General features: G+C 35.5%; 1 protein-coding gene across 3 annotated transcripts in view; it reads left to right on the top strand.

Moving 5' to 3' along the window:
* Window positions 1–12,209, top strand: part of PHF14 (PHD finger protein 14) — a 195,722-nt gene that overhangs the window by 58,850 nt on the left and 124,663 nt on the right. For all 3 annotated transcript variants that reach the window (XM_068972674.1, XM_068972675.1, XM_068972676.1), the window contains exons 11-14: window positions 711–806; window positions 2,618–2,721; window positions 4,658–4,789; window positions 9,323–9,491. In XM_068972674.1, the coding sequence (XP_068828775.1) occupies window positions 711–806; window positions 2,618–2,721; window positions 4,658–4,789; window positions 9,323–9,491 (501 nt within the window). The remainder of the gene's footprint in view (window positions 1–710; window positions 807–2,617; window positions 2,722–4,657; window positions 4,790–9,322; window positions 9,492–12,209) is intronic.

Consider the following 12,209-nt stretch of genomic DNA (forward strand, 5'->3'; position numbering starts at 1 on the left):
ATTACTGTTTTTCTTAAATTGTTTTGTTACTTTAGATAAAAAAAAAATTTCTCGATTAAAATTTCTCTTTTCTGTCTTCATTCTAAAGATGAGGAAGTTCATGAAGAAATGTATAAAAACAAGTTGTGACTAAATGTGAGATAATAAGTAACATGAGCAAAATCTGGATTGACTTTTTTTTCTTTTGGCTGTGCTGGGTCTTCATTGTGGTGCGAGGCTCAGTAATGCGGCCTGTGCGCTTCTTTAGTTGCAGAGCTCAGGCTCACTTGACCTGAGGCATGTAAGATCTTAATTCCCCAACCAGAGATCAAATCTGCATCCCCTTCATTGAAAGGCAGATTCTTAACCACTGGACTATAGGGATGTCCCCAATATTGACTTGTTGATAGATATCATCTTCATATTGGAAAAATGGTGGGAGTGCACCTTGATACACTCGTAAGGGTTAATTAGTGTGTCTGTGAAATTATATAATAAACTATAATAGAATATGTAAGTATCATTATTAGTAAAATACTAACATAAAATGTTTACTTTTTGTTGGTGCTTCTTAAATAGTTGGAGACTTTCATTTTTCAGTGTATTGTGACTTGAATGTATATATGTGGAATAGAAATGTAGATATTTTGGACATTGATAAATTATTTATATTTTCAAATATGTTACTGAATATTGTAATGGTCTACTAATTTGAATTGTTTGCATTATAGCTCTGTGAATCTTTGGAAGAACTACAAAACATGAATGGAAAACTTCGAAGTGAAGGACAAGGAATATGGGCCTTACTAGGCAGAATCACAGGGCAGGTTAGTTTCTTTCCAATTGCTCTCTCTTTCTCTTCTTGCTTTCTGTATGATTTCAAAGATTGGATCTCTAATACAACTGTCACTTCACTAACTGAAGAATTCTGTTTAATCAGGGCCAGATAATCCTCTGGGATAATGGTTTCTGCCTGAAATGCATCTAGAGCTTTGCAAGCTGCCTACTGAGAACCTGTAGCTTTATATGGTTGTTTTAACAGCTATCTTGTTTGTAAAATTTTTTCATTTGCTCTAACTGATTGACCTGTCATTTGTGATGAAGCTAAGATTTGAAGCATGAGTTACTCCTACCATATTCTTCTACCTCTACATAGCAGTTTTAGAATGCTTGCCACATTTCTTCTGTCCTATTCTTGTGCTATAATTAGTTGTTGTTGTTTTTTTTTAATGGGGGAAATGTAAAAGGAAAACTGGATTTATATTCATGTTGATGGGTTTTGAACTTATAAGAAATGGTTTTTGAAATTTAATGTTAAAGTGTAGTTTTTCCCTTCATTAGTTTTATTTTAATTATGAAAGAAATTACTTTATCCTTGAACATATTGAGCCTATTAAAGTTCTTGGTATTGAAAAGAACAATCATTGCCAAATGTATTTCTTTGAATGTTGTTTTTAGTACTGTGTATTTAATTCTTAAATTAATACTTCATTTGAATAATTTCAGTTATTTCTTTAAGGATGATGGAGACTTGCTGTGGTCTTTTCACTATGGAAATAGTTTTATTTGTGAAGGAAGGTTTTTAAAGAACAGATTTTTTGTGTTATTTATTTTAAAGTTTTATAAAGAGCCAAATGCATTATATAGTTTGTGTAGACACATTATTTTAGAAAGTAATACATACTGATATGTATTGTGCCATGCTAGCTTTGAAGATGCTTCTTTTGTCAACAGGGTGTATGTGGCATATAGTATAATGAATAACATAAGAGGTGAGAATGAGTAGTTAGTTACGCACAGTTGGCCTTCATTTCTATTGATAGGCTGTTGGTGAATATTTGGAAGATTATAGTGTTTTATATTTTATATTTAGTGAAATTAATACTGAATGCAAGCCTATTAGTTTATTTGGCAAGCTAGCATTATCTTTTGGCCTGATTTGCAAGTTTGTCTCATAAGAATCTATTTAGTATAAGTTATGAAAGAGCGTTTTAGTTTATTAAATCACTTGAAACAGAAGCACATGCATTTCTGTGTGCAAATGTAAAATACACAGGAGAAGTAGAATTCGTTTGTACCACTTGCAGGACACTTTTTTCCAGTTGGTTGAATTGATGCTGGCCCACTGGGCCACTGAGAAATGACTTTGATAGATGGTTGCTGTCTGAGAAGCCAGTATACTACAGATTAGTAGAAACCCAAAGAGAATCTAATTCGCTTTGTGAAGAGTTTGGTCCAATAAGATAATTTTTCTAATTAACCTTTGGAGCATCAGTGTAGCTATGGTGTTTAAGAAAATAAACGGCCTCAATATTCTTTTTGTCGTGTTCTTTTTTTTTTTCAAGTTCTTGAATTCTTGCCCTTGTCTTTCACTTTTAAAGCTAAAGTAGAAGTTTAATTTTCACAATGTTTTAGTGGTCCAGAGAAAATTGATGAAAGTATGTAATTATAGGCTTCTCACAGCAGTGACTATGAGACAAAAACTCACTTTAGTCCTTTTTGCCAGTGTAAAAGCTTGTAAAACATTTCCCCCTCATGATCCTAGCATATTAGTTGACTTGAACGGCGCATAAAGAAAAATGTTGCTTTATGTTTTTTCTTTGAAAACAAAATAAACTGCATTTGTTCAAATCAATAGAAGTTGAACATACCGGCAATTTTGCGAGCACCCAAGGAGAGAAAACCAAGTAAAAAAGAAGGGGGCACACAAAAGGCATCTACTCTTCCTGCAGTACTTTATAGGCAAGTAATGAAATTTTGACAGATTAATATAGTGTATTTTTAAATGAATACTTTTTAGTAGCAAGATACTTTAAATATTTGTGAATGAATTATGTTTATATCAGAATTTAAAGTTAAATGTGTTTGAAGTTCATTTTATTAATACCTTCATCAAAAATACTTTCCAGACTGAATGATGATAGGATAGAGTCGCTCCTCTTTTAATGATAAATCATTTTTTGTATACTTTAAGTAACTGGGGTTATATGTGCACAAGCTCCATGGAAACTCCTCTTTAGAGAATTGGAAAGTGACTTTTAAGTAATGCACATGATTATTTTCTTAAATAGTTAAAACACTGTGTTAGATAAATGGACATTTATATTTTATTTTGCTTGAGTGAGTTTTAGAGGTTTATGTGTGTTTTTAGATAGTGTTGGATATTATAGTTTGAATTACTGCCTTTGTACAGTGGTAGTGGTGGATAATGAATATGAGTTTTAGATTTGAATCTGTCTACATTTTTTTTTTCTCTCTGTGCTCAGTTGTAGTAATTTCATTTCCCCAAATATTTTTGTTCTCTTTTTTTTTGGCTCAGTATTTTACAGTGTTCACCATTGTAACAGTTTTATATAGTTATTAAGATTTCTTTCCATACCAGTAGGTTTGGATCTTACTTATTTTTCATGTAGCTGATGAAACTAATTGAGAAAAGTTTAGAAGATGCAAGTATGTTTGTGTGTATCCATACACACACAAATGTATCTGTTCACACACACAAGTAAATATGCTTATCTAAATGTATACATACTCTCTCTACAACCTCTTTCTCAGAAATAGCAACAACAATATCAGTGTCAATAACTACTTTCTCTTCTAGCTTGGAGGCTTTCTCCATAGGTGGTAGCAATTCACTGCCCTGAAATGTGGGACAAGCTCGCTAGTGTCTATACTGTACTTGATGAAGACTAGCACTGTCACAGTCTAGCTTTTCCAGATAAAATGGTTTCATTTGAAACAGTCAGGCTTATCACTTATACTTCTGACTTTTCATCACTACAGCTCATTTTTGTTTCAGGATACAGTTTAGTAATTTTTCATTTTTACTCTGAGCAACTTTGAGACCAAGTATTGATTGGTCTTTGTTGTATACGTGTATATTTGATTTTTTTCCCTAAGGTTATTTAAAATTCAAACATCATTGCTGTTTCTGTATACGTGTGGCTGTTTTAGGTTCTCGACAACTTTTTCCTCACCCTTCACATTCCTAATATAAGTATACACTGGATTTGTAGATCATGGTGTTTGTGCTCTCAGGAGTAGTTGACCTTTTGCACCAGAAAAGTTAGATTTCTTAAGAACAATCAAAAATCTAAAACAACAGTAACAATAATAATAAAACTTCCAGTTCTTTATAATAAATATTAATTGGTATATTTTTAAGACTCAGAGTCTGATTCTGTAAAAAGATTTACATATGTAGCTTATTTACATGCTGAAGGTTCTTTGAAAGATTTACAGTTAATGGTAGAAAATAAACGGAATTTTGTTTGTAAAGTAACTTCTTTGTAGTTTTAGAGAGGTAGGAAATTGAAAACTATTTTTGTTTAATAATTTGTTCCTAGAGAAAATTTGTTCTGATGTTACATGGGCTTTTAAGTAATAATTCAAATTAAGATGATGTTAGAATAAATACCTAACATATGCCCTTCTCTGAATAGTTTGACTCCAGCAAAATTTAAATTTATAATAGATCTAAACTATTCTAATTCTCAAAAAAAGTATTTAGATTATTGCCATTATAAAAAGATATGTGTTATAAAAAAGTATTTGATTTAAATTAAAGAAATATTAAGTTAAATCACAATGAAATTTTGAAAGTTTAAAAATATGCCATAAATTAACTATTCACTATGATAATTATTATTCTAATCCTTTATTGCTGCCTTTATCAAAGTTGTGGAATTTGTAAGAAGAACCATGATCAGCATCTTCTTTTATTGTGTGATACCTGTAAACTCCATTACCATCTTGGATGTCTGGACCCTCCTCTTACAAGGATGCCAAGAAAGACCAAAAACAGTTATTGGTAAGTAAACTGAAGAGCATTTAGATGTTAGAACTGGTGTTGCTCTTAGTTTCAACAGTATAAGTTGAAGTGTTAGAACATATTTGATGCATAATAAAGTTTTCAGTATATTTTTAATTGAATATTTTATAATGTTTTCCAATAATATTGGCATTTAAAAATTGTGTATATTTCAGGTTTGCAACATAATGATTTAATATGTATACACTGTGAAATAATCACCACAATCGAGCTAATTAGCATATTCATCACCTCACATAGTTATCATTTTTTGTGGTAAGAATACTTCAGACATATGTGTTTATTATAGTATATGCATAGAGATGTAGCAGTTTTTTTGATAAATGAATTTTAAGTTAATTGAGGCTATTTTAATATCTTAGCAATGGTTTCTTAAGGCATGAATTCTGTTTAGTGTGTTTATAACTCTTTATTATAACATTTTTTTTAATTCATTATTTTTGTCTTTTATCAAGAATTTGCCTCCATATTCATGCTTTAAATGTAGTTTAGTATTTTGTTTCTAAATTAGTGTCACCAAAGACTTTATTTCTGGCTAGTTGTATATTTAAATTCAACCACCATTCAGGTATGACCTAAATCAAATCCCTTATGATTATACAGTGGAAGTGAGAAATAGATTTAAGGGCCTAGATCTGATAGATAGAGTGCCTGATGAACTATGGAATGAGGTTCGTGACATTGTACAGGAGACAGGGATCAAGACCATCCCCATGGAAAAGAAATGCAAAAAAGCAAAATGGCTGTCTGAGGAGGCCTTACAAATAGCTGTGAAAAGAAGAGAGGCGAAAAGCAAAGGAGAAAAGGAAAGATATAAGCATTTGAATAGCAAGAAGAGATAAGAAAGCCTTCTTCAGCTATCAATGCAAAGAAATAGAGGAAAACAACAGAATGGGAAAGACTAGAGATCTCTTTAAGAAAATTAGAGATACCAAGGGAACATTTCATGCAAAGATGGGCTCAATAAAGGACAGAAATGGTATGGACCTAACAGAAGGAGAAGATATTAAGAAGAGGTGGCAAGAACACACAGTACCAAACTGTGTACAGAACTGTACAAAAAAGATCTTCATGACCCGGATAATCACGATGGTGTGATCACTCATCTAGAGCCAGACATCCTGGAATGTGAAGTCAAGCGGGCCTTAGAAAGCATCACTATGAACAAAGCTAGTGGAGGTGATGGAATCCCAGTTGAGCTATTTCAAATCCTGAAAGATGATGTTGTGAAAGTGCTGCACTCAATATGCCAGCAAATTTGGAAAACTCAGCAGTGGCCACAGGACTGGAAAAGGGCAGTTTTCATTCCAATCTCAAAGAAAGGCAGCCAAAAAATGCTCAACCTACCGCACAATTGCACTCATCTCACATGCTAGTAAAGGAATGCTCAAAATTCTCGAAGCCAGGCTTCAGCAGTACGTGAACCGTGAACTGCCAGATGTTCAAGCCGGTTTTAGAAAAGGCAGAGGAACCAGAGATCAAATTGCCAACATCCGCTGGATCATCGAAAAAGCAAGAGAGTTCCAGAAGAACATCTATTTCTGCTTTATTGACTATGCCAAAGCCTTTGACTGTGTGGATCACAATAAACTTTGGAAAATTCTGAAAGAGATGGGAATACGAGACCACCTGACCTGCCTCTTGAGAAATCTGTATGCAGGTCAGGAAGCAACACTTAGAACTGGATATGGAACAACAGACTGGTTCCAAATAGGAAAAGGAGTACGTCAGGGCTGTGTATTGTCACCCTGCTTATTTAACTTCTATGCAGAGTACATCATGAGAAACGCTGGACTGGAAAAACACAAGCTGGAATCAAGATTGCTGGGAGAAATATCAATAACCTCAGATATGCAGATGACACCACCCTTATGCAGAAATTGAAGAGGAACTAAAAAGCCTCTTGATGAAAGTGAAAGTGGAGAGTGAAAAAGTTGGCTTAAAGCTCAACATTCAGAAAACGAAGATCATGGCATCTGGTCCCATCATTTCATGGGAAATAGATGGGGAAAGAGTGGAAACAGTGTCAGACTTTATTTTTGGGGGCTCCAAAATCACTGCAGATGGTGACTGCAGCCATGAAATTAAAAGACACTTACTCCTTGGAAGAAAAGTTATGACCAACCTAGATAGCATATTCAAAAGCAGAGACCTTACTTTGCTGACTAAGGTCCATCTAGTTAAGGCTATGGTTTTTCCAGTAGTCATGTATGGATGTGAGAGTTGGACTGTGAAGAAGGCTGAACGCCGAAGAATTGATGCTTTTGAACTGTGGTGTTGGAGAAGACTCTTGAGAGTCCCTTGGACTGCAAGGAGATCCAACCAGTCCATTCTGAAGAAGATCAGCCCTGGGATTTCTTTGGAAGGAATGATGCTAAAGCTGAAACTCCAGTACTTTGGCCACCTCATGGGAAGAGTTGACTCATTGGAAAAGACTCTGATGCTGGGAGGGATTGGGGACAGGAGGAGAAGGGGACGACCGAGGATGAGATGACTGGGTGGCATCACTGACTCGATGGATGTGAATCTGAGTGAACTCCAGGAGGATGGACAGGGAGGCCTGGCGTGCTGCGATTCATGGGGTCGCAAAGAGTCGGACACGACTGAGCGACTGAACTGAACTGAACTGAACTGATTCTTTGTAAATCTAGAAACATTTGACTTACGTTTTTGAAATTTTTCATTAACTTAGGCATGTGGAATCACTATAGATGTTTAATAAAAGTTTATGATACTTATAAGTTTTATTCTTTCCTTAATTTTAGTCCAAGAGAAAGACAGATGTTCAAATTCTAATAGATTGATTCTGTATAGGAAGAATATAGGTCATGGAGAGCTTTGGAAGGCACATGACTGTTCTTTTTATACAAATTTTACACAACTTCTGGTTTTAGAAAAGACTAGACCCCAGTCTTAAATGGTGATCTGTACAAAAAGGTGTTTATTTATCGAATACATTAAAGCATATTTTCTGACCTCATTATTTTGTTTCATAAACCGATGTCTGTCCATTTTATTAAGAAGCTCACATTCTTTCACCATTTTCACATGATTACTTTTCATCTAGTGAAGTGGAAGTCTCTCAGTCATGTCTAACTCTTTGTGACCCCATGGATTATACAGTCTGTGGAATTCTCCAGGCCAGAATACTGAAGTCTGTAGCCTTTTCCTTGTCCAGGGAATCTTCCCAACCCAGGGGTTGAACCCAGGTCTCTTGCATTGCAGGTGGATTCTTTACCAGCTGAGCCACAAGGCAAGCCCAAGAATACTGGAGTAGGTAGTCTATCCCTTCTCTATTGGATCTTCCCAACCCAGAAACCAAACTGGGGTCTCCTGTATTGCAGGTGGACTCTTCACCAGCTGAGTTATGAGAGAAGCCCTTCTCTTTCATAGTGCTCTTTTATCAATTTGCCTGGAGGCAGTCATACTGGTCAACTCATTTCAACTATAGTAGAATGTATTACTTGTGATTTGTGAGTGCTTTTGAAACCAGAATTTAAGAGAAACTGCTGTCACATACTAGAATATCAGCAGTGTTAGTAAGTATCCTATCCAAGTTGAAAACCAGTTTGGTAGTCTCCAGGGCTAGGGAACTTTGTCATAATCATGGATTTGTTTTAGCATTATTATACAATGACATTGTTTTTCTTTAATAATAAAGATTTTTAAAAAGGGCTTTACTCCATTTTTAATATGTATTTATTTATGTATATTGGAGAAGGAAATGGCAACCCACTCCAGTATTCTTACCTGGAGAATCCCATGGACAGAGGAGCCTGGTGGACTACTGTCCATGGGATCGCAAAGAGTCGGACGTGACTGAGTGCCTAAGCACACAGCACACATATACAATGAAATTGTTTTCCTTTAATAATAAAGATTTAAAAACCTCCTTAACATAAGTTGGAGTGTATAGTGCTGAGGATCAAGAATATATAGCAAACTGAGAAAAATCTGTTAGTATTTCAGTATGAAGGTAGTCCTTTGGCATAAATTCCTAACATGAATTTTCATTATTATTACTTTAAGCATCCTATTTCTTAGGATCTTGTGTACCAGTTAATGTAGCAGAGATGCTTTTTCATATTTTAAAGGCTATTTATAAAATGAGGACTATAGTGTTTAACAGATTGTTGAAAGAGCTGCGAATAGTGTTTTCATCTGTATTGACTTTATGTACAAGTATCATGATTTCCTAAGGGAAACTCTTTTTAATCAGTACTGGCCCTCTTACATTCGTTCACTTAAATATAGGCAGTATTACACGTGTTTTTATGATACTTATTAGGGATACATGAAATTGCTTTGGACATTTTACATGCATTGTTGTTTCTCTTAAAGGAATGTATGTGCTTTTCTGTATGTATGGTCATTATATGCCTATGGTCACATGTTCCTATGTACATTTTCATATATTCTAAACATATACCTGCGTTTTGTATTTATAGAAACCATGGCTAATGCTGGAAGGTAAAAATAAATGTATGAAATAATATTTTTTTCTTTATGTAGGCAGTGTTCTGAATGTGACCAGGCAGGGAGCAGTGACATGGAAGCAGAGATGGCCATGGAAACCTTACCAGATGGGACCAAACGGTCAAGGAGGCAGATTAAGGAACCAGTGAAATTTGTTCCACAGGATATGCCTCCAGAACCCAAGAAGATTCCAATAAGAAACACGGTAATTGACTCCCTAGTAGTCATAATAACCCTTACAAAACTCTGAGGTCAAAATTTAAATGGAGAGAAAGACAAAGGGCAAGCATATACTCAGTAGCCAGTGAAAGAAATATATTGCTTTTGGTTTTTCTTTTCTTAATATATTGCTTTTGGTTTTTCTTTTCTTTACTGTTTTATATTGTGAAATAATACTATACCAGTTACACATGAGAATGTATAGTTTACATATTCAATGCAAAGCACAATAATAATGAAGATCCATTGTATTCACATTGTATTCACAAACCCACTTTAAAGATAGAACATTACTAAAACCTGTGAAGTCACCTTTGAATCCCTCAGGACTCACTTCACCATCCATTTAGTCTAGAGATAACCTCCTTTCTCAAGTTTGTGTTTCTTATTCACTCCATTTTTTATATGTATTTATGTATATATATTGGAGAAGGAAGTGGCAACCCACTCCAGTATTCTGGCCTGGGAAATCCCATGGACAAAGGAGCCTGGCGGGCTACAGTGTGGTGGGGTCACAAGGGTCAGACTCGACTTAATGACTAAACTACCACCATCGTGTATGTATATATTCATAAGTAATACATAGTTTTGCACAGTTTGAATTTTGCGTAAATTGAGTCAAACTGTTTTTTTCCCATTATTTGATACTTTGACCAACTTTACCTTGATTTGATTCATACATGCTGATCTGTGTAATTGTAGCTCATTTATTTTCAGCAGTATGTTATTTTTTATTGAAAATAGATCATTATCAGTTCAGTCCAGTTCAGTCGCTCAGTCGTGTTCGACTCTTTGTGACTTCATGAACCGCAGCATGCCAGGCCTCCCTGTCTGTCACCAACTCCCAGAGCCGACCCAAACTCATGTCCATTGAGTTGGTGATGCCATCCAACCATCTCATCCTCTGTCATCCCTATCTCCTCCTGCCCTCAATCTTTCCCAGCATCAGGGTCTTTTCAAATGAGTCAGCTCTCTGCATCAGGTGGCCAAAGTATTGGAATTTCAGCTTCAACATTAGTCTTTCCAATGAACACCCAGGACTGATCTCCTTCAGAATGGACTGGTTGGATCTCCTTGCAGTCCAAGGGACTCTCAAAAGTCTTCTCCAGCACCACAGTTCAAAAGCACACCAATTCTTCTGTGCTCAGCTTTCTTTATAGTCCAACTCTCACATCCATACATGACTACTGGAAAAACCATAGCCTTAACTAGACAGACCTTTGTTGGCAAAGTAAGAGTTTGGCAGTTTTGTTTCCATTTTTTTACATCATAATTTTATATATTTATGTTTAGCTGTGCTGGGTCTTTATTGCTATGTGGGCTTGTCTCTAGTTGTGGCAAGCAGGGGCTACTCTCTAGTAGTGGTGTGAGGGTTTCTCATTCTGACGGCTTTTCTGTTGCAGAGCACATGCACTAGAGTGCCCGGGCTTCAGCTGTTGCCTGGGCTTGTGGTTCCCAGGCTCTAGAGAACAGACTCAATAGCTGTGATGCACAAGCTAGGTGCTCCATGGAATATGGGATCTTCCCAGTTGAAGGATCGAATCTGTGTCTCCTGAGCCACCAGGGAAGCCCTCCATCTTTTCGTTTTTATAAACAACTTCACTTTAAATATTATTCTAAATTTCTTCTGCAGCTTGGTAACAAGGAGTTAGGGTATATAAAAAAGCATGGATTTGCTTAGTTACAGGATATTGGCATCTTCAGTTTTGCTGCGTAAGTGCAATATTTTCCAAACCAGGTTACACTTATATCAGCAATTAGTAATATTACTTTTTCTGACAAACTTGGTTTGTCTTGTGTTATATTGCTTTCCAGTGTGATATATGTAAATAGTAGAGAGTCATTTTATTTGCACTTCTCTCAATACTTAGTTGACTTAGAGCATTTATATATTTTTGGTTGGTTGTATGTACAAATCTTATTCAGCTTTTTTATCAGGTTGTTAACCTATTCTTATAAAAAATTCTCTCAGGTTAGAGTTTTTAAAATTTTTTCCAGAAAACATTTATGTTAGTTATTACCAGGTGCCTGGGAACTCTACCAGCCTAAGGCCATTTTAATAAAAGTTTGTCCTGTGTGTCTCTTCCACTACATGAATATTGTTAATTTCTACTCCAAAGCCATGAGCAATGGCTTGCAGGTATGAATTCTTAGGGGAGACATTTTTCATTTTCTTACCTTGAGCCAAGGCAGGCACATTTTACAAATCTGCCTATCCCTATTGAATTGAATTGAAGTTGCTCAGTCGTGTCTGACTCTTTGTGACCCCATGGACTGCACCCTACCAGGCTCCTCCGTCCATGGGATTTTCCAGGTAATAGTACTGGAGTGGATTGCCATTTCCTTCTCCAGTGGCTCTTCCCGACCCAGGGATCGAACCCGGGTCTCCCGCATTGTAGACAGACGCTTTACTGCCTGAGCCACCAGGGAGGGAGATGTAAATATACTTTTAGGGATAGCTGTCAAATTCATCTGTTTTGTTATCTGTTTGGCTTTAGTCTTAATTTTTTCTTTCCCTTACAGTAACAGTTTTCTGAAAAGTTTTTTTTCTTTTTAATCTGTAGTATCCATCTATATTATAATCACTTAAAAGATTTTAAGAGAAATAACCTAGATTATTTCATTCAGTTTTGTGTTATGGACTCATTTGAAATTGATGAAGTGAATCTGGGAATTGTTATCTTTTAGATAATTGAAATATTTA

This window comes from Capricornis sumatraensis, chromosome 5 (assembly GCF_032405125.1).
Source record: "Capricornis sumatraensis isolate serow.1 chromosome 5, serow.2, whole genome shotgun sequence".
NCBI lineage: Eukaryota > Metazoa > Chordata > Mammalia > Artiodactyla > Bovidae > Capricornis > Capricornis sumatraensis.